Genomic DNA, 23,537 nt, shown 5'->3' on the forward strand with positions numbered 1-23,537 from the left:
TCTCTCAGAGGCAGAATTGAACAAGAAAGCACAGAAGGATCAGGAAAAGCCTTTTTGTTTCCCCTTGAAATTCAGTAGGATTTCTGCTCTGGCAACTCCATAAAGAAATGTGCAAAGAGAAGGAAGAGTTCAGGGAGACAAAGTAACTTAAAAAGGATTTTGCTGATGAAAAAAGTCAGTAAGAATTTATACAATAACTGCATTTAATAGGGGTTGGAGTCTTATCTTCCTTTTTGATTAATAGAAAATGCTACTTTTGCTTTCAAAGACTGGAAAATGTACCAAGGGCTAAATTACTTTCTGTACATTTTAGGAATACAAAATACAAACACAGCAGAAAATGTGCATGCCCATGACCTGAAAAAAGGCATTTCAGGAGACTTATCTGGAATTGATATTGAATGCTGCAGTTCACAGCTTTTTATATAATTGTGCAATAACCTTTCTCAAATGGGCAAGACAAAAATACTGCACTCAGATATTTTAGAGCATTCCTTGCATTTCCCCAATTGCTTTAAATAAGTCTCAAGGTAGCCCCAAATCTTTCCTCATTACTCCAGAAGCTGTGAGGACTTGTTTGCAAAGGGCCAAACAGAAAAGCCAAGGGAAATCCATCAGCACATGAAAGGGGTGGACAGGCTGCTCAGGGAACACACAGAGCCCTCAGTGACAGCTTGGTCACCTCGAAGATCCATCACTTCTGAGCTCTTAAAAGCTCATTTCATTTAATTTCACTGCCTTGCTCTCACCTGTTGTCTGTTGCTTTGGCAGGCAGCACTCAGGTGTTTAAACCAGAGCATTGCATTCATTCTGTTTCCAGCTTGAAATTTATACGAATTTCCTAAGAAAGAAAAAAAAAGAACTGATGAAGAAACATCAACAGTGCTCTTTTTTAAACACTTAAATCCTACCCATATTCAAGTACGTCTAAATTGAAATATCATGAGAAGATTTATTAATAGATGGTCCATATAACTTTACACTTTGTCTGGAATAGGTGCAATTGCTTGACCAATTGAAGAGAAGTTTCAGCTTTCCTCTCTTCCTTTCCAACATTCTAGATTTCAACTAATGCCTCTCTCAACTAGGAAAGAACAAAATATCCCTTAAAACAGAAGTGGTTTTGTTCACTGCCATTACTGTAACCGCTTTATAATATCATGATTTTTTTAACCAAGTGCAAGGTATCACTGAAATGCACCCTGGAAAGCTACATTTGAAAATATCAGAAAATCAGTCTTAAATGTATTGATACATTTTAGACCAGGCTGGAGTTACACATTGCTTGTTTGGGTTCAGGAAGGTCAAGTGTTACAAAAACATTTCAGATTGCTGTTGCAGAGTTTAAGCTGACAAGCATTCACAATTTATACCTCATATCAGCAGTGCTAGGAGAGATGTTTGGAAATAAAATGTACTAAGACCTGAAGCAGACAAAGCAATAAATAATTTTAAGCTCCTTTATCAGAACTTCTAATAATGTTCTTTCTGCACAATTTGAAGTGCTGTGGAAAAGTAACATTTTCTTCAGAGTTTCAGCTGAAAGCAGCCACTGTGTTGGAGTAATGGAGATCCACAGGATTCTCCACATAACAGTCAAGATCTCCGAGGGTAACAGCACCACATTTGAACAGATGGTTTGGGTTTTGGTTTTCACTTGGAGAGAAGGGACTCTCAAGCAGCTAGTGTTAGCTGAATCTTTTTTTTTTTTTAACTGTTACTTAGATTTCACACATGTGAAAATCCCTCTAAGTGTTCCAAATATATTTTAAAAGAATATAGATGAATACTTCCAATTAAAATCACATCTGGGGTTGGTAGGAGTTTGGAGAGTTCTTTCAACTCAGTGAGGACTCAGGATTCTCCATGGGCTGTTGCTCCCATGCATTCTAAAGGAGAAGATGACATGCTGGACAGCAGCTGAAACTGGAAGGATGTCACCTTTCACCTGCTGGTTTAGTGGCTGACAAATGACCTCAGCAAAGAAAAAAAGAAAATGTTTATTCTGTGCACTGCTTACCCTTCTCAGAATCAGTCAATAAGAAGAGATCTGGATGCTCAGGGTCATCTGCCATCATCACCATCCAGCCCACCACTGAGACACTCTTACTTGGTGTGGATTTGAACTGGAAACACAAACAGGGATGAAAATGGAATTAAAACAAGAGGCCAGATCTGCCAGAACAAGCACCCAGCAGGGCACTTCGTCGCACTGTTAAAGACTGGGTAACTTCAAATAAAGCAGAGCACTTCATAAGATTAGGAAAATTAACAAAGGTTTTATGAAATTAGTGCAAACAGAACTTAAAACAATATATTCAAAACAAATTAAAAGGAATATCACAATCTGCAAAAGCTTGTTAGACATCTAATGTGCACTGCATGATTACAGCAGCATTCCTCACCACATTAGTTCACATTTCAATGTACAGTATAGTTCTAAAGCATCAAGGGATCAGGGACACGTTTCTCCAGACCAGGGTGCTCCAAGCCCTGTCCAACCTGGCCTTGGACACTTCCAGGGATGGGGCAGCCACAGCTGCTCTGGGTATCCTGTGCCAGGGCTTTACCACCTCACAGGGAGGAATTTCTCCCTAATATCCCACCTAACCCTGTGAAATCATTGTCTAGGTAAGATTATCTGTCTGGGACCTGCATAACTGGCTGCATTTTAAACACTAGTTTAAAATCCATTAGAACTTGGAATGAACAAATGTTAGAACAGAAATTGAAAGAAAAAGTATTTAAACCAAGTTCAAAATAGTTTAAGAGTCCAGGCTCTTTGTATACACACACTAAAGTATCTCAGAGAGGTGGACAGATGTGGTAAAGCCTCAGAAGAGGAGCAGGTAAATGATAAAGCTCTATCAGATAAGATTTCAATTACAGTGAGGGCTGTAACTCTTTTTCAAACAGCAACTGAAATTTCTTTGAGGAGGCAGTAAGTAGTGTCAGTCTGAAGTAAAAATTATGGCATTTTATCTGAAAGAAGTAATAAAGACAAGGAAAGATAATAAAGTTAAGGACACAGCTCATAATTCTTTTAAAAAAAGGAAGTGTATATAAAAGATTTGTTACGGACTCACTGACAACACTGCCTCAAAAAGTATGATGACACAAAACTAAAAAGGGACCTACAAAATGCAAACTTCCAAGTAGTCCTAAAGCATTAATAGGTCTTTTTCACAGAGGTGGAAATTTGAGACACAAAGCAGTTTTAATGGATTATAGATCAAAATGTACCTTTTGAACAACACTTATTTCCAGAGTTTCACAGAAACAGCACATTAGGTTTCCTATCTTAGTTGTATGTCCCAACAGGTATCCAGTATGTGACACTGCCATGCAATCCAAAGTGCCAGAGCTCCTTCCCTTTTCTTTTCACCCCAAACCATCAGTTAATCATAGTGCTTCTCCATAAAATGAAAAGCTCCACACAAGGAAAGTGTTTCCTGCCAGCATCAATCCATCATCTCTAGAAACACATGTCAGCCTTCCATCCCTGTGCTCAGCTGGATTTGTATTTCATGTTTACACAGTCCCCAGGGCAGCTCATTCTCTGCTGATGCACAGAGTCTTGCTAACAGCAAGTCTGCTTTGTTAACATGAAGGGAATGAAAGCTTCATTGTAATTTAATGTTCCTGGTTCCTATTTGCTTTTTGTAATACAGGCCACTGGAATGACTCTTATTATACACATGGAAAACTGCACAGCTCTGGTACTAGGCTTCACATAATTGATTTTTGCTGTTATTGTTGTTGTTCCGAGCTCAAAGACATTTACAAGTAAATCTTTGAATCAAAAACTCTGAATTAATATGTGAGCAGACTTTTCACTCTAACATTTTGGCACCTACAAACCTCCTCCTCTACATCTCCTGTTGAGATTCTACAGATTTATAATATTCAAATAATTTTTTTGGTGGCTGAACATCCTTCCCAGAATGACAGCATTTTTCATCAGGGTATTTCGGTGAAATGCCTGAGCCACAAATACCAAGTTTTCTACCCTAAAAATAAATCCATCTAATTTTGATTATAGCATGCAATGGAAGGCTTAGAACTAATGAGGGTTTGTGCTGAAGCATGAAGCATAAAAAGTCTCTGTTGCTTTTCAAGCACCTACAAACACAGAAAGATCTCTCATGCATGCTATGTTGTCACAGAAACTGGCAAGGCTCTCAGTCCAATCACTATAAACAGTTCTTTTACAGGTGTATTTTTCAAAGTGCTTATTTGACGTCTAAGTTCAAGTGGCTATTCTTACTGTTGCCCTTTTCTAAATGTGCACAAGTGCTGCAGTTTTTCACAGAGGCTTCTCTGTGAGCTCCATTTCAGCATACAAGATAAAACCATTGTCCACACATTCCTCTCAGACTGTGCTGAACTAAATTTCTGGGCTCTTGAGTTCACATGCTTATTTACAGACAATTCTTCATTACTGTAGTAATAACTGAAACCTGTTCATTATTTAAACTCAAAGCTGATTTTATGCTGTTACTCTTAGGAGATGCAGCACACAATACTGGATGCACTCCTTGGCCTTTGACCACAGGCAGGAGAAGAGCTGCCTTGTCTGTGTCTAAAAGGGAGGGGATTTCTTGCCCCTTTTGCTGAAATTACTCTGGGATTTTTATGAGGTAATTTTCCAAAGAGCTGGCTATTATAAGCTTGGAAGAGCTTTGAGTGTCGATGCATTCCAAGCTGCCTGGAGCAATTGCAGCAGCAGAATGGTCAAAAGCATGCCTGTAATCAAGACACGTTTACCCTGAGAGCTGCAGCCAGGAAACTTTAAATAGCAGACTGAGCCTTTTGTTGCCAGGGTTCCTTTCCATGTCACAGAGGGCTTGAGAAAGGAAGCAGAAAAGACAGATGTTTAAATGGCTCTAGAAGATGCTTGGAATATTTTGCTGAGGTAAATCTCCAATGTATTAATTTTCGAAAAAGAAACCTGCTCCAAAGTAGATGGCATCATCCTTTTTATCTGTAAGTAAAAAACCCCAAAGCCTAAATCTAGCCTTGGATCTCTTCATTGTGCAGAGTGAATCTCTTGGGAATACCACTGGACAGTATCTGGAGCATTTACTCATGCTCTTGCTATCTAGGGATGATTGACCATCTGCAGTTCATTCTCTCCTGATTAACTTTTCCTGAAAACGCAACCAAACGTGAACTGAAGCATGATCCTTGACAAGTCACTTCCACAGACTCCAGAACCAAAGCTGAGGCTCTTTACAATAAATCTGCAGTGAAATAGATGGAAACCTATGCCATGAACACAGGCAGAGCAGCTGTACAAGTTACTGATCACCTATTATTAGCCTGTTTAATGGAGTGGAATCCAGCAACCAATCCCTCTGTCTCAACAGCAGTTACCAGGTATCCCACTCCAATTTCAAAATAAAGGTCATGCTCTGTGATAATAACAACCTCTGAAGCAGAGGTTTGCTGTGACTACTCACTGCAAATTATTTGTTTAAATAAAAGAAACCCCAAACTGTAGTAAACAGTTATTACAATAGATAAACCTCAACTGCACCTGGGAAACCAATCAGAGGCTGAGCTCCACAACAGGCTTGGCATCCGCAAACAGAACAGAGCCTGTTTGCTGCCCTAAAAAGCTGAAAGCAAGACATGAGCTGTGTACAGGCTGTGCTGGACAGTTCAGGCCAACTTCATAGAGCCAGCTATTAAAAAGGAATTAATGTTCTTCAGCAGTCATTGCTTTCGACTACCACTCCTCTTCCTCTTCCTGGGAATTGCCTTGCTCAAACTCCTCTCATTATCTGCAAACCATGAAGCTGGTAGGCTCCAGATGGGAAATCCTGGACCCCAACACCTCCTCACCTCTGTTTGCAAACTTTCTCAGTGGTTTGCTGGAACAACAAACCACTTTTTTCCCTCTTGAACAAAGAAACATGAGCACACAAGCAAGTGAGACAGATTTTGGCTTCTTAAGCCTGTCTTCACCAGCAGTTTAGATGTTGTAGGTACCACAACATATCAGAGACTCAGAGAATATCAGAAGTCAATTCAAGAGGTTTAGAAAACAATCTCTGAAAGAGCACTGTAAATGTATGTGACTGTATTTCCAGGCAAAGTAAAGGCTTTTACAGGAACAGGGACTCAGAAGGATCAGGTACCAGACTGTTTCCCTTTTTCTTTCATTTACTTTTGCTAAAGAAAGGGTAAGACTACTTAAATTATTGAAATTGTTATTCTGAAGGAAACAGGTAAACAATGCAAAATTTATATACTTAATTTCCAATCAATATAATTCCTTGCTAACTAATTTTTTCAAATTCTCTAAACCTGCATGCTATTTAGATTGTTTCCAAATGCTAACACAGAAGAGTGAAAAAGGTTCTGAATAAATAGATACAAGTCTTGTAAAATCCTCCATAATTTTGTAAAGAACAGTGAACCAGAGAGACTTACAAATACACATTCTATTCCTAAAAGAAAACAAAATGCAATTTTGGCACAAAGCCCAAAGGAATCACAGCACTAACAGGAACACAAAGTCTGACATTACCACAAAAATTTCTTTTCCATTTCTCAGTGTTTCCAGAAAAAATAGACAACTAGCTGTGAGTGACATAATGCCAACAAAAGTTCTCTTCTGGTTCCTTCTTTTTTTTTAATACTTTGCATTTCTACTCATAAGAGCTTACAAGTCTGCTCTTTCCTTTTAATGAGGTGGAATCCTTCCCTAAAGTTTTCACTGAAGCCAGAAACAAATGCATCCAAACACATACACTTCTCCCAAGACACCCAGAAGACAGAAGGAGGTTGGCTAATGAACCTTCAGCCTGAAGGTTCAAATTAAGTAGGATCAGTTTCAATCTTACCTAAGTAAAGCTAGTAGGGGTGGATGGCCAAGAAACCACATAAATAGTTCTGAAAGTAATGAGCATTAGAATACTGTTTCCTAATGAACTTCCAATAAAAAGAGGGAAATAATCTCTTAGATTAAGGGAACTTTATACACAAACTTTCCACACAGCAACTTCAAATATGCAGGAGCCTGCAAACAAGAAATGTTAAGCTTCAAATCTCCACCTTCTGCACATAAAAATGTTAGAATAAGAAAACAGCATTTTGTACCACAATTCCCTTTACAAGGATCCCAAAAGCAGAACTCATTCTGCAAAATCCCATAAGCTCTATGCAAAGCAAGTGTTCTACAGTGAGGGATGGCATAAATTAACCTGAAACATCCACCAAGGCAACCAAGTCATGATTCTGAGCAGTGAATGAAGTCAGATTCAAGTATCTCAAATTTGACCCAGTTTCTTAAAAGAATCATTAAAATTAACTAGGGACATCAAATAGGAACAATGCACATCTTAACATTCATACAGAAAATCCTCTTGCTCCTTCCCCACACAAACAAAGCATTTTTAGCTTCTTTCAGATCAAGTTGCAGCAAATAAAAGGAACCCCAGCATCATCTGACACTGCAGCTCTCTGCTGAGCAGATGAAGTGTTTGGTACTCCACTGCAGTTAATGGCTTACAGGATTATACAGAAAAACCAAATGGTCTAATTTTACCACACAGAGGAAATCAGTACATGTTTAATTGTTCTATCTTGTGACTGCTCAATTTTCCCTCATCAGTGCTTGTTTGGATTTCAAACCGTGACAAACTTCTCCAAGACTGAAATCATCCAAAGACAGAGCTTTGAAAATGGACAGACCAATGACACAGTTCCTGTCCTGAAAGACCAGCAAAGTCAGAGACACATGGCAGATGCAAAGCAGATGTTCTTGGTGTAGCATACAAATGTAAATGATATTTCCCTGGGGTGTATCCATATGAGGTGACTGACTGACTGGGAGACAGGATAGTGCTGACTAGAAATCAGGCAAGGCATGAACTACTCTCAGTGTTTACATCAGGAAATCACATTTCAGTTTTGGCAGGTGATACAGGAACATGCCTGCTTTACATACATGTTTTCTCTCTGTAGCCTTCAGGGATTTTGCAGCGTAGTAGAAGAGTTGGGCTCCACACAGTGCTACCCAGTATTTTGTCCAAGATGCTACCTGCAGAGAAAACAAACAAACAAACAAACCTAGAAGTGCCATGGATAAGTGAAATGCTTCATAACACTGAGCTTTGAAAGAGGAGGCATCATCCTGCAAGAACATGAGAGCACTGACTGTCCAGCCAAGCATCAGCCATGTTTCCAAAGCTGCTGTTTGTTACTCATGCAGGCCTATGAATGCATGAAAACTCCAGAAAGCAGAAAGATCATGTGCCTTTCCTCTCTAATCTGACAAAAATGCTCTGCATCTTGCTCTATACTTCCTGCAATCCCTACAGAACACTTTGTGGAGTCAGAGTTCATCTGCCCCTTTCCTTTTCCATCTTAGGTGCTGCCATAAGGTATCCCCCATTGTCCTGAATATGTTGAATATTTTGATTTATAATTTATCATCATGTATTTGCAATGTAAATGCTAAGGGTGATCATCTATTGAATAATTGCTGGGATTTACCTACTGTTAAGGAAGACAAAACATGATTCTCTCAATTTTAAAGTCATCAGTAAATGTAGAAAATTTTATGCAGCATCCTCTTCTCTTCTACTTCTGGTTTATATGTATAGTCTTACAAAGTGAATAAATGCACCAAACAGAAGGACTGAAACTCTGGCAATGACCCTAAATCTTAATCAGCAAGGCAGAGGACATCTCAGACACTTGAACTAGTTGCCCAATGGTCATTTTACTGTGTTTATAACTGGGCAAAGGAAGAAGGTGAGAAAATTAATTTATTAAAAAAAAAAATCTTACTGTAGGTTTTTTGCCTTCTTTCAACAAAGTCTTCCTCCTGAGAACACCTTGAATAGTAACTGCTCCTGGATACAAATGAACAGCCAAATCTTCAGATTCTAGGGAGCTGAAAGGAGCATGTGAAGAGTTGTGTGAAAAAATATTTTTCCTAAAGTAATTTTCCAACCATTACCAAAAACTAATGCAAATACTTTCACTGTAATTTGAAAACGTCAACTTTCTATTTATTTGACTTCATTGTGGAAAAAGACTTTGGCTGTTACAAGGAATTGCTGTTGTGGAATTAACATTCGCAAGCAAAAGTGATCAGAAAAATTAATTAGCCAAGCAGGTAATCCTTAATTAAAAAAATTAAAACTCAAAACACGACTGAAAGACAAGAAAAATTAATTTTATAAAGTAAACATTTGAAGTACATTGGTAAAGTTGCTGTACATGTTAAACCTCTCCTTCAGCCCTGGCAGGAAAGATTTGACTATTTTTTGGTTAGAAACACCAGAACCATTAGCACATCAAAAACAAAGCACAGCTCAAACATGCACAATCCTTAAAATATCTGAAAGCAAGGAGAGTGGGAGGGAGCAGGAATAAAGAGTAGAAACCCAAACCACAGCTTTAAGGTGTTTTAATGCAACTGGTGCTCTACTGATCATCTGCCCTACAAAGGATTGGAGAGCAATGGGCTGAAACAAAGGCCAGGTACAGCACTGAGGAAAGAAAACTGAGCTTGATTAAAATTACAAAGCTGACTGGCTTCAAAAACATTTCCCATCAGAGAAAAGTTACACCAGGAATAATTTCAGTGAATGTCAATCAGAGCATGTAAATAAAGTGCTGAACCCAGCAGGTTTTTAGAAAAGCCAAGAGATTGAACAGCACCCAAAAATCATGGTGAAGGAAGCCAGGATTTGTTGTTTCATCCATCCTATGTCCAAAGTAAACTGGAAATGTGACAAACACTTTCACTGCAGCACCTACTGAGGATGATGATATGGAGACAATTTTGGACACTGACAGATGTGAACATGGGTTTAATTCAGTGAGACAGTGCTTGCTTCTTAACATGACAGAGGTTTCACAGTTAATGGCAATTTCTTTCCCAACAACAGTGAGACAGCTGGAGACAGAATCAATATCCATAAGGAATCAGAACAATCAGTTATGTTACTCTGTCAGCTTGCAAATATTATGTGTACATAAATTGGGGGCAATTTGAATGTGTTACTCATTTTAGGCATCTCTCTGATTTCAGGGAAGAGGAGCAAAGAAATTCAAAACAGAACTGCCAGCAAAGAAAACATCTGGAATGCCATCCATTAGCACCAGGAGCAGCTTTGTTTCCCCATGAGAACTACCAGCACTGCTCCACAGTGGCAGGCAGTTCAAAAGCTACCCTGGCAAAACATCTTTAGCCTTGATAGAAAGATCCAATGGTTCAGATTTGGATTTGCAGACTGGAATGAACAGTCCTTAGGCTGATATAGAGTAAGTCATTGAAGGGAAAAGTTTCAAGTCTGAAGAAAAAGGTCTCTACCTTTATTTTGACACACAAGTTAGAAAGGGAACATCAGAAAACACCCACTTAATTATTAAACCAAACCAAATCACCAACAGCAGAGGGAAGGTTTGACACCTCTGTGTGCAGTGGGATTGTACCTGCTGGCCTTCATGTGGCCTCGATGGCCATTTCGTGACACTCTTGTCCCCGGGCCGAGAGAATGGTACAACCTGTTCCTGTTGGATTCCATTATAAATTGGATGTGTTACAAATACTGTCATTCACACAAACAGCACCACTGCTACAACTGCACACAACTTCCCTCGTGTGCATATCACAAAGCCACTTCTTCCACGTAAGAAAAAGCAAATAATTTTATTTAAAAAAGGCATGCAGAAGTAAATAATATGGTTTTTCATTTCATCAGATGTTCTCTTTGTCAGAACTCACAATACTGAAGTGTTTTACTGGCACTGAAGATTAACACATTTTTAGAGCAAAGTCTGCATTTAGTTTAGACCAAATAAATGTAAAGGAACCATACTGCTAAAACTTACATTGAAATCTGACTTTAATGTTACTACAAAATCAGTTTCACTTCTATGAACGAAAACACAGAAGCTGTTGGGCTGCAAGAAACCACAAGCTCTGTCAAAATACACCTGACATTGTTTAAAATCCTGTTGTGCTCAGTAACATGGAAATCAGCTCAGCAATATTTCAATTTTCCAGTCCATCTATGGTGTACACTTGACCTGTAAGCTCCACATTTTAAATTCATTTACCTGATCCATCCTGTTATCCCTATTCAGTCACTGTGCCCCAGACCTGCCTTTAGAACACTGCTTTGCTTCACTGAACTTTATTTTTCTGAATCAGATCCTTTTAATTGACTGAATTCCATTTAAGTCAACACAAGCATTGTTGAGGCACTTTGTCCTCACATCCTTTTTCTATCCATTTTTCTAGCTGCTTGTATTCTGTTGAAAGACTGAAGATCAGCAATTCTTTGGGAGCAGGCAGTTAAATACAAGCCTTATTATCAATATCAAAAAGATATTAATGAATCACCATCTACAAACCTGTTCCACAATTTGCCATTTTGTTTCTCAACACAGCAGATATCTTTGAACTTATGAATTTTTTTCAGAGCACACTCAAGATATAGGCAAATAAAACAATAAAGAAAAATAAAGTAAAATGAGCTGCTTATTTTTGTATACATATGGCATGCAAATTAAGTATGTTTTCTTCTTACCTTTAAGCTTGTTTTTTATTGCAAACAAGGAGGCTACCACTCTTGGAATCCTGCTATTTCAGGGAAATCTATTCAGAGACACTCAGGATGACAACCAGTGAGACTGAAGTGTCACTTAATACACTGCCCTTAACAGGATATAACTCTAAGGACTTGAAATTTTAGTCTTTCCAGTAATTTTGATTGGCCTTAAGGGACACTCCAATGCTAAAAACTCTTTCTCAAGTTTCAAGCTAAGATTCTGTTGCATTTAAAAACAATCAGTGGCTTTAGTTTTCACCCCTTCTGCATTCCTCAGCTACAAGCAGAAAGGCCAGGAAAAACAAGAATACATTTTACATTTCCTTCTGTTACTTGGGGAATCTGTGTGTGGAGGAATTGTTTTCATCCTCTTAAGGGCTATGATGCAGATTTAAGCCTTCCTACCCAAAGATGTTCCTAAAACACAGAGAAATACTGAATTCCTATTTTCACTGCATGGAAAACATTAATTAACACTGGATGTATCCCAGTTTTGCCAGAGTTGATAATTCCAGGCAACTAATGTCTCTCCCTCACTTAAATATTTCTATAAAGAATGGAAACCACTGTGCTTCACTGTACAGACCAAAACCAGAGAGAGATATTCTCTAGTTAGCTTAAATTTTGACACTTCCATGTCAGTGTGTTACCTATGATATTTTAAAACATGCCTCATCATCTTATAAAGCAAGGAACAGACTCAAGGTTGCTGCAGATCTCTAGGAATTTCACACATGGTGTTGGGAATGTCTGTAAGGAATCCTATCCCTCTCCCTGGCAAGAGGCATGAGAACTCACCCTGAAACACAAGAAATCTCCAACAGGGCTCCCAAAAGCTCTCTCAGGAGAGAGGGAAGTACAGAAGACAAGTGGAATTTGGAGGAGGAATCTTCTGTTTGACATGGAGCAAACATTTTAACTGGGGGAGCCTGGGGCTGCCAGCTCTCATTAGCACAGGAATGAAAAGTCCCTGCTTTGTCTCAGAAGTCCACACAACAATTCTGAAGAGTGTTATCATAAGTTTAAACCTAAATTTCAAAGCTTCTTATGCTGCTCTGGGTAATAACACTCAACTCACCATTTTTTCTAACTTAATGACTTTTTATCTTTGAGAAACAACTTGATACCAATACACAATTCCATAAGGCAGCAAGGAAGGGAAAGAAAGAAACCTTTTGAATGTTGTATGTGCTCTGTGATGCAGCCTGCAAGTTAAGAGATTGCCTTTCTGACCCCATTTGTGTTCTCTGCTCATGTGGAATGTTACCTGATGAAATTCTTTAGGGCCTTTCCTCATGTATGTACTCATATTTAAGGCATGAGGCATCCAGAAGTTCACCTTTGGCACAGAGAGATTTTCAAAGACTTTGTCCAAAATTAAGACAGAACTTTTAACTGCTTCAATGAGTTCAACAGAATGTTTGTGGTAACAGCTCCCAACTAAAAAGACAATGTTTTTTGACAAAAATTCCTATGAAAAATGTAAAAGCATGGTAGAAAAGTCATCCATGGTAACTCTGAAGCTGATGGATTACCTGAAACTGTGTTATAGAAGCAAGCAATGCACTGTACTGTGCATCTTACTCAGCTGTGGGAAGGTGAATATTGCACCTTTTTCTAAGTTAAACTACAGCTGTTTGTCTTTTTCCACACTCTCAAATACAACATGAGAATGGGCTGAAGTGGTCAATGCCACCTGAGCACTCACAGGTGATAGAAAAGGAACAACTTGTTAATTCTGGACCACAAAGTCAGACATGAGCAAGGGGCATTGTTGTGTAACAGTGAAGGAAAAAGAGGTGACAATGTCAATGAAAAGAGAGCAAAGGGACTATGAACAGATGAGTGTCTCAGGGAAAGTGAAAATGAAAATCACAAACACAAACAGCACATGTGATATCCCCATATATAAAACCTTTGGGGTCTAATGGCTCTCTGGCTGAGCTCCTTCAAGGATGTGTGCACTGAGTAAGCACCTAATTAGAGAAAAGTCCTAATAATCCCATTAGATAAAAGCCCTAATAACCATTAGTGAGCAGAAGGTGTTTCTATGCTGCTTTAACAGATCCAGTAACTTACTACAGCTTTTTAGTGTTCTAACAGGCAGAAGATCTCTAGTTCAGTGAAAAAAGCATCATTTTGAGGACCGAGTGAGAGACTCTAAGTAATAATGTGAATAGAAAAACACAAAACCACAATTTTTCTTACCTTTCAAATGCTGGCCAGGAAGTCTCTTCACTGAGTTCAGAACCATCACTGCTACCTAGAGAAATATAACAACAGATGATACATTATTTCTTCATCTACAAACCATGTCTGTCAATTGTATCTAAACAAATCAGAATATTTGAGATTCTGAATATCAGAATATTTAAGATGAAATGCAAATAAAATGCTACAAGGAAAACACTTTGTGATTTGCTTCAGGAATTCCACATAGACTGAGATGGAGATTGAAGGGACAGGGTCTAGTTCCACGTTAATAAGTTGAAGAAAAGTAGCACTAATAAATAGGAACCTTATTTTCAGAATATAAAGAACACCCTAAACACAGATTTGTCTGCATTTAGAAAAACAGGTCACTTATTTAAACAGTTTCTTATCAAGTCACACACAATCATGACACAGAGGTGTAAATTCATTGTTAAATCTCCAGTATATAATTTGAGAAGCCTTAAACAATTTTTAAAGCTATCTCCCACTTACTCTACCAGATCACAACAGTATTATTTCCTTCTGTGCTTTGTAAACTAATCCAGAAACATTTTATTTTAAACACTGAAAATAGAGGAAAATCTCAAACCCCAAATGTCTGATGCATCCACTCATGGCAGTCCCATAAATAAGACAGTAACTTTACAATTCCACTAAATCCCATCAGTCTGAAAATAAGCATTTAGAGACAAGGTGGGTGCTATCTGTAATGTTAAAAATCAGTAAATAATTATCAATAGGGATGCTGTTAACAGGAATCAGCAGCTTTTATACACAATTCCAATCTGTGCCTTGCTGCTCTGCACCTTTCAGACCACCCTAGCTGCCCACAGGAGCTATTAGCCTTGTTCAACACTTCAAACCAACATTCCTGGCTCCAGATAATCCCAAAGCCTAAATATCCATGCAATTCAATGTCAGTCAATGCTTGAAGCCACCTTTTGGCACACTAACTTGCCACCTTGTCTAGTCTGCTGTCTGAACACCCATATAAAAAGGGAAGCAATAAAATAATACAATTATTTTGAAACAAATAAGAAAACAAACAAAAAATCTGAATCAATGTTCCTTACTCAAAAGTTCCCTCAGAGAAACAGAGGCTGAAAATGGGAACCAGTTCCCTCTAAGTTTACACAGAAAATCAGCAGGGAAAAGCAGTGCCCTAAAAAATCATGTGTACAAAGTAGGTCTGGATATCCACTGAGTAAACACAGAGTAAAGATGGAGACAATAAAGATTTACACACAGCAGGGGTAATTCCAGCCCAGAGCCATGAAAATCTCAGCATGGGCTGAAGTTCCCTCTGTGCAAAATTTGAAGAGAAAATACAAGCCTTTATCTGCCAGCCAATTCAACTGAGATGCCTCTTCTGCAAACATTAGCTCAACATCCACATATTAACACCATCTCTATGGGATACTAGATCATTTGCTCTCAGCTTATTCTGAATTTTTCCTAAAGGCAAGTCCTAACCTGGTTCACACCAACTCTACAGGAAGAGCCATTTGTGTAGTGGAAGGAGCTATGAAATACAGAAATGATGTTGCAGTGGGCTGCAAGCAGAGAGGTAAAACATTCAGCAGGGAGGTAAAACATTCAGCAGGTAACCTGCATTACATTCTAGAAGTGCCTTTAAGTTTTTAGTGCGTCCATTTGCAGATCAGTGATCCTCAAGCATTCAGCTGCAGGGAGGCTGACAGCAGCAGGAAGCTCTGGGCACAGAAGGGTAGCACAGTTACTCCTGCTTGAGTTACACTTCCTCTGAGCTGAGCAAGTGCTGGCACTTCAGGTGACCCTCTCAGACTGAATCTATCAGCAAACATTCAGGTGCCACAGGGCAGGTGAGCAAAGGAGTGGCCATAACAATAATCAGAAGTTTTGCTCAGCACAATTTACACCTGAGCTGCAACATGGAAAAGACAATGTGTGGGTTGAGCTCCACATTATCCCAGGTACTTCTCTACAGAAAGACTACCAGGTGAATCATGAACTATCCCAGAAAAAAAAGGAGTAACCAGTGGAGTAACCTGTCCAGGTGGAGCTTGGTCTTAGAGCAGGAGTCTTTGCAAAGTCCTTACCATTTCCTGGAAGAAAGAACTACCGCTCATTACCTTCAGCAAATTCTACAATCCACATCACAGTGAAAAGCTCAGTGATTTCTTCCATCCTAAGGAAACCACAGCTGCATTCTCTGCAAGGCAAAACATGAAGTCTCTTCTAATTTATAAGTGGCATGGTTTGGGGATGAGGAGACAGAATCAGATGTAATAATTCAGAGAAAAATTTAGGCAGGCATTTTGGGTAAGGCCTCCCAGCTGATTATCTTTGAGGAAGGATGTTTGTGGTACAATCTCCCACAGTAAGACCTTAAGGTGCTGAAATCCTTTTAGCAGCTGGAATGAAAATTAGGATGGTAGAGTTCAACCCCAACATGAAAATAGCTTCCCTTGCATATAATTGAAGTTTTTTTTGTGGTTACTTGGAGCAATCTGTTCTGCAAAATGGTGCAGCAATTTCTGTTAAGTCATTCAGCCAGCACTGAAAGCATTAGGGAAACTTAGAATCTTATTTATTTTCTTACTACTGCTTAGATTTAGCTTTGTATCAGCAAGAAGCACATGACTAGAGCTCTACTTAATTTAGGCCCCTGTGACAGATCCACACAATTAAAATCCCCTAATAAGACAGCATTATGAAGTTATTGCTTGCATTTAAAGCAGGCTGATACATTAAAATTCTACCTGAAATGACATTTTGATGGCAACTGTATCAGCTTTGCTAATCAAGTTATATTCAACTGCTGTGCTAAGTACACTACAGAAAGATTTAAAAGCTAGAGCTGCTTTGTAAAAATGCAAAGCAATCTAGATCAAGAGCTAAAATGTCACCTATCACAAAATTACAAAGTTCCTTGGTACAGTATCAGTACAGTATGAGAAAACCTACAGGAATTTGGGGGCTTTCTAAACCAGAAGTTTCATTTAAAAAGTTAAATATATACAGAAATTAACAATTACACTTAAAAGGAACATCAATTTGTAAAAAAATTGGACAAAACATCATAGCAATTGATTTAACATTGATGCCTGCAGAGGTTGTAAAAATTATAACAAAAACCTGGAAAAGGTTTAATTTTAGTGTTTGACTATTCCTCTAACATCCATATAAAAACATCTCCAACAGGATTTTTTAGATTCTAAAACCCTCTAGAAGATACTTTGCAAGACAAGTTCTGATACTGAAAAACATCCCTCTCCTGAAAAGCAAAACAAAATACCTGATATCCCTCCTTCCATAACAAAACAGAGGTAAAAGGGACTGTTTTTAACTTAATAAAAGTTAGATGTCTAGCCAAGCTCTGTTTAAACATTAAGTGCACTATTTGAGTGTCACCTCAACTGGAAATATTTCATTCATTCAGTACTCTAAAAATATATCACCTTCTTAAATTCTTCCCAAGTATGTACTCAATACTTGAGTTTTTCCAACAACCTCAAGCAAGTTCTTCAGGTTAAACTTAATAACAAATCCTAGGTAGTATAAGCCCTTTATGTTAGTTACAGTTCTAAACAAATTTTGGCTTTATGTGAGAAACCACTTAACACAAAACACTATCTTCCTAGTTTTCTTCATTGCTAATAAATTTATGGTTCAGGGTTGAAATAAAAGAAAGTCTTTATGAAGGCTATCTTAGGAATAACAGCATTTGGCAAGATGGCTTTTTTTGCTAACTGTGCTGGTGATTATCTGAGAAGGCTCAGGATTGTCTGCAGAGCCCCAGCACTGCAGCTCTGTTCAGATGTGAATTTTCTGCTCACATCTGCAGATGTGCACAGGCAGATGCATGTCTGTGAGATGTCTGTGCTCCAGGCACACAAACAGCATGAGGTTCCCAGTTATGGGATAGGGAATGCCTGTGCTATCCCATATCCACTCCCCTGGTCACGGCACCCACTCGCTGCCCCAAGTCTGGGGATATTGAACACTTAACACAGGCTTTCTTTATCCAGAAGTTAGTCCCCAAAGTTAAACAGGTGTTAATATAAACAAACCAACCCCAAAGAGTTTAAAAAGTCTTCAGACTAAAAATTCTTTCCCCTTCCCAAATCTGTCATCGACACTCTCCTGGCTCCGGTTACACCGCATTTCCAGAGCTGGGGATGGACCCAGCAGAGCTGAAATTCTACCATGAAAACTGAAAATTCTACCACAGAACTGGTCAAGAGGCCTGAACACCCATGGCTGCAGCACAGCCCAGCCCAGACAGCACCTCAGAGATGGGCTCCATGCCCTGACAGCTCTGCTCTGCTTGGTGAGCTCACAACCACACTGCAAATCCTCATATGCAGTTCATGACCATTTAACTATTTAAGTTCCGTTTAAGCAGCTCAGCTCTGGCTCCCCAGTTCACCAAATACAGATGGCAGCAACTCTGGCAATATCATGCCAGAGAACTGATAGAAACTTTTAATATCATCACTGAATTTCATTGTAAAAAATCAGCAAAAGCAAATAACCAAATGGATAAAGATGGGGCAGAAACAGGGGGTTTGTGTAACTACATTGATGTAAACACATCCAGAGAGTGACCCTGGGACCAAACAGTACCAAGAAAGCACCAAGTTCTTCCTGGGGAAGAACAGGAGTGCTAGACTGTATCTTCCCCTCTCAAATCCAGGCACCTACATGTGCATTTTTAACCTCTAATATTATACAGTTTTTTAATTTATCTTATCACTAAAGAAGCAGTAGTTCACAATAGCATGTCTGGGTATCCACATTTAAGGCAAAAGACAGGCATCCATACACTCATATAAAGAAAATATATATATAAACCTGACATATTTCTTCTGCCTGAAACCCTACCTGAAATCTGATCTGATGACTCAGTCCTCCACACCTGAACAGCACAGTACAGGTTAAAGAATCAAACAAACTGTGGCTGTGTAAAGGTCTTCCCTACTCTACAGGCTGCTAAGACCCCTGAAAGTAAATGCATACACTGTGTACCTACACCTATACTTCATTTATTTAAAGAGAAATATAATCCCTTGTAGAATTCAATAACTTCGAGGTGGTGACTTAATAGAGGAATTCATTAGAAAGCTGATTTCTCATATGTATTTCATCCAGTTTACTTTGGAAATGTACTGTTCTTACAAAGAAACTTTCTTACATTAATTCACACTGATTTAGAATTCCTTTCTTTGACTCTGCAGCATTAATTGCTCCAATTGCATTAGAACAAAGGCTGAAGTTATTCTCCAGTGATTGCAACACACAAACAAAGGCAAATGTTCAAGAGTTCTAGTTTTTCTAGAGCTTTCATCCATATCAATGCAGATCAGGAAAAATAATTGGGGAAAAAATAGCTTAGAAAGAATTTTAATCCAACACTGCTACAAACACAACCCATTATTGTTTCCTTTGAATTTTTAAACACCTCAAGTTACCATCTCAATTTCAGCAGTGTTCCCGTGTTCATACCTTGACTCTGTTTTGAAGTGGTATACATGAGAGAGCACTCTCAAAGAATAACTTCCTTGGTAAAATGACTTTGCATCCTCTAGGTTAGATGCTCTAAGAGGAGAAAAGCCACACAGAAGCAATGCATGAAAAGAAGGGCCTGTTTTACACAGCTCCCTTTACTGCTTAGGAATTATCTGAACAATTTGCCATTGTAAACAAACTCAGCTTAAGAAATTCAGTAACACAGCAGAGACAAATTGGTGGAAAGAAATGGTAGAAATCCAAAGCTTCTGAGAACATTCATGAAACAAGCTGAACATTCCTGCAAAGATACTTAAGAGCACACTTAAGCAATAAATACTTTAAAAGCGCAAGAAAATTGGGAATTAATAGAAGACCATATATTCTTTGGAAAAATATCCTATGAATTAAAGGAAGTTTCATGCTATTTCTGAGTGGAACAAGGATCTAGTAAAATCATCTTAATTTATCCTACTTTTGAGTGAGGAGGTGACAGGAGGCAAATACAGGCATGAGAACAGGTGGTACAAGTGTGCAGGTGGTTCCTTGAAGCCAGCCAAGAGCAATGCTCACACCTCAGGAGGGCAGAGTGTACACAGTGACCTCACCCAAACAGTGACCTCATCCAAACACAGCCCTCCAAGAACAAAACCACGTTGTAGCTTTAGGCCTGGCTGATAGCAGTGAGTGGGGGTTCTCAAGGAACTTCCACTGCAAAGTAAAAGCATCTGTCCCAATCTACTAAAAGCACATATTCTGGACTGTCTGCACAAAACAGACATTTTCAGCACTATTCATCTGTCTGTATTTGCTTGTGCTGTCTCTCAAAAGTGTCTGCAATCAACAGAAATAAAGTGGGGTTTTAAGGACTCAAGCCATTATAACCTCTTTTTAGCCACCCACCTAAGAATGAGATGAATCATATCCTTGAGGATTTCAATTCTCTAAGTGATTATAAAGAGCTCCAACTGTAACCAGCTCAAATGTAGTCATCTACTTTATAAATACCTAAAACTTAAAGAGACTATTTTCTCTTGTTACACTCCTGAATTCAAGAGAACATTTCTCATCTAACACTGTATATGGGACTGGACAAGTGTTTCTTCCTTCTTACTAGGACAGCCCTGGCACTGCTGGAAAAAGATTTCTCACTTTTTAAAATCTTGTCCAGATGACAAGCACCTATTTATAATATAGGAGGATGGCAACAGAACCAGAGGTACAGCTCCCTGATTCCAGCATAACACATGACCATCAGCTATAACACCTTCCCACAGCTCTAGGAACAAGAATGTTTTGACCCAAGCACAAGAAATAAATATAAAAGAGCTGTATCTTTAATATTTTTGAGCTTGTTTGTTTTCACAATGAGTTGAATGTTGAGGCACACTCACCCTCCAAGAGCTGAAATTAGGAAAATAATCTGATAAAGTTCTGGCTGTCACATCACAGATCTGCCTGTTTTGAGCAAACCCCATACCTGCCTCACTTACTGCACTGCTGCTGCTTTAGGAATCATTCATTGCAATAAAAACCACCCAGTCAGTATATTCTTCATCTGTGAAAGGTTAATGACACGGGTGTCAAAACTGTGGCATGCTCTGCACCATTCCCAGAGTGGACTGTCAGCCTTTCCCAGCAGGGCATAACCAAAATGTCCATCACCACTTCCATGTGTGCTTTAGGCTGCAGACTTGCTGATGGATCCCTGTGGACAGTGTTGTTACACTGGTGGCGTTTTGATATTTAACAGAGGCAGATCCTATCAGATCCTCCAATATGAAAGGACTGGAAAGGTCTAAACAGCTCTGAGCCCTCAAAACACAGGAGTGATTTAAAGCAGCATTACAGTTGTCTGTAAAGGCACATTCAAGGTGCTGACATAGCAGAAACTCTGTCCATGTTTTGAAGAAGGATCATTTACCCAAAAAGTAAAGTCCCATATAGGCTTATATGTAAAAAAGGTAGTCCTGTTTCTAGAGCAACAGGTTTAAATCCACATTTATGGGCAAGGTGAGGAATAACACTCCTTTCAGTACACACATTCAGGAGACATTTTCCTGACAGTCTTTTGAAGCTGTGTTGTAGAATACCATAAACCTCCTCTCTGCTGCAGTGACTGTACTAATTCCAAGTCCTGAGTAAACAGACTACTTCAAACATGATGGAGGAACTCAGCAGCTTCAATCAACTTCCTTAAATCCTGCTGAGGCAGCAGCACAGAATGCCAGACAACTTACATTTCCAAGAATTCTGCAGTAATAGATACTGCAAACCTCCAGAACCTACCCTCTTCCATATATATTTCTAGCACCTCTATCAAAGTTTTCTGTCATTGAAGTTTTCATCATCAAGGAACAGCAAAAATAACACCACTGCTGGACTGTCAAAACAGTGATAAAACTGAGTATGGGGAGGCTGCAGATGAAAGAGAATGGGAAAGGGGAATTTCTAACAACAAATGCTGATCTTGCACAAAATGCCCAAGGTTGTTGTTTTACAAGTCATTTATACAAGTCTTCTAAAATGGCAATTTTGTTCCGGCTTGTCAGGTCATGCTTGAGCTAGAGAACAGAACTGAAAAATTCAGAGAGAAGACAAAGTAGGAAAATCCTATATTCTCCAAAATATAAAAATGGTGACTGGGTCTCAATTGCACCTTATGAGAAACTGCCTGTCAGCTCTGGCAAATCTTCCCTGCTAGGCTGTAATGGAGGTACAGAAATAATTTACTCAGGAGAAAAAGGATCGACTGCAGAGAATTTCTTAAGTATTTAGATAGAAAACATCCATAAAACATTGCCCTGAGAAAAGGGCAATGCTACATTTCAGCAATGGTGACAAAAGCTTGGGTCTCCTGCACCATGCAAACCCTGGGAATGGAAGCTGCCTGGATGCTGAGGAGAAGCACCATTCCTGATGGATGGCTTCAAAATGGAAAACTTTGCCACAGCAGAGAACTTGCAGGGACCAGAGTCAGGCAATGCACATTAAATAGTGGAAGCTGCCTGATGTGAACAGGTTCACTTAGACCAGCTACTTAGGTCTAATTCTATATGGCCTCCTCCTCAAGGAAACACATGTACAGCTCCTGAAAGCAGCATCATCTGACAATCTGTGACCTTATTTCCTTCCACAAAGGCTAAAAAACAAAACTGCTTTTAAAATTCAGTTATCCAAAGAAACGTGAAGCGCTACAAGGATCTTTCATCATCATAAATGCATCAAAAATTGAACACCATTGAATTCTATAAAAAAATAATCCTGAGGAAAAGGACTGCAGTGAGAGGTTCCATTTGTCAGCCCTGGCTGCACACAGGTGGATTTGAGAGGCACTTGTGTCCTGTCCTCCCTCCATCTAAAAGATCTGCGTGCAACAGGAAAAAAGAACACCTCTTCTCACACAGGAAACTCAGGTAGCAGAACTTCTCAAAACAAAGCACCACCCTAAATACATGAAGATAAATAATTTATCAGAATTTAACAGATTCTGACATTTTGAGGTATTTGAAAGTTAGATTTCTATCTTCTGTCACAGTCAAAAGCACTTAGAAATTATGCTCTTAAAACTGTCAGCCATTTACACAGTCAAGTCAATATGGCATTTTAAATAGAAATCTCACTATAAAACTTGAATTGATTTAGGGGGGAAAAGATAATAGAAAATCATGTCCTGTACTTCCTTCTACCTCCATTGAGGAAGAGGAGTATTGGAAGCTGTTATGACTAACAGGGATAAAGAAAAAAAAATAATTCAAAAAATCCCAAACAACAACAAAAACAAGAATCTTTTTCAGAATTTCTCAGTTCATAGTGTGTAGATGAAGTCACCCTCCTTGCCCTACATGTCTCAGATTTGTTCGACAACAGGAGCAGTAATTTGGAACAGAACTCCTGCAGGCTCAATCACCAGCCAATTGTGCTAAAGCCTTTATTAAAAGCCCAGGCAGTGCCTGGGTGTGTTTGCAGCTCCTACCTATTGAAATCCCACTGGACAGGGTGGAGCTCTCAGCCTGCCCTCGGGAGGGGACGTGGGGCTCCATGACGCTGTCATCCAGCAGGTGCCGCGGTCCCGCGTTGGGGAACGTCGCGCTCTTGAACTCCGCCGTGTTCATCTTGTGGATGAAACTAGAAACCAACCAGGACACAACGTGACAACCTCGCCTTTGGGACCTCCCAGGAGTTGCTTTAACATCCTGAACGACTGTGTGCAGCGTGCTCCTAAAGCCAAATTAAATCATGGCCAAGCCATAA

General features: G+C 39.1%; 1 protein-coding gene across 3 annotated transcripts in view; it reads right to left on the reverse strand.

The window, feature by feature from the left end:
- The window catches only part of RALGPS2 (Ral GEF with PH domain and SH3 binding motif 2), a 114,666-nt gene that overhangs the window by 7,754 nt on the left and 83,375 nt on the right, over positions 1 to 23,537 (reverse strand). For all 3 annotated transcript variants that reach the window (XM_058029769.1, XM_058029771.1, XM_058029770.1), the window contains exons 13-18: positions 23,260 to 23,411; positions 13,788 to 13,842; positions 8,803 to 8,908; positions 7,958 to 8,050; positions 2,021 to 2,126; positions 750 to 841 (exon numbers count right to left, since the gene is read on the reverse strand). In XM_058029769.1, the coding sequence (XP_057885752.1) occupies positions 750 to 841; positions 2,021 to 2,126; positions 7,958 to 8,050; positions 8,803 to 8,908; positions 13,788 to 13,842; positions 23,260 to 23,411 (604 nt within the window). The remainder of the gene's footprint in view (positions 1 to 749; positions 842 to 2,020; positions 2,127 to 7,957; positions 8,051 to 8,802; positions 8,909 to 13,787; positions 13,843 to 23,259; positions 23,412 to 23,537) is intronic.

Source organism: Melospiza georgiana, chromosome 9 (assembly GCF_028018845.1).
Source record: "Melospiza georgiana isolate bMelGeo1 chromosome 9, bMelGeo1.pri, whole genome shotgun sequence".
Taxonomy (NCBI): Eukaryota; Metazoa; Chordata; class Aves; order Passeriformes; family Passerellidae; genus Melospiza; species Melospiza georgiana.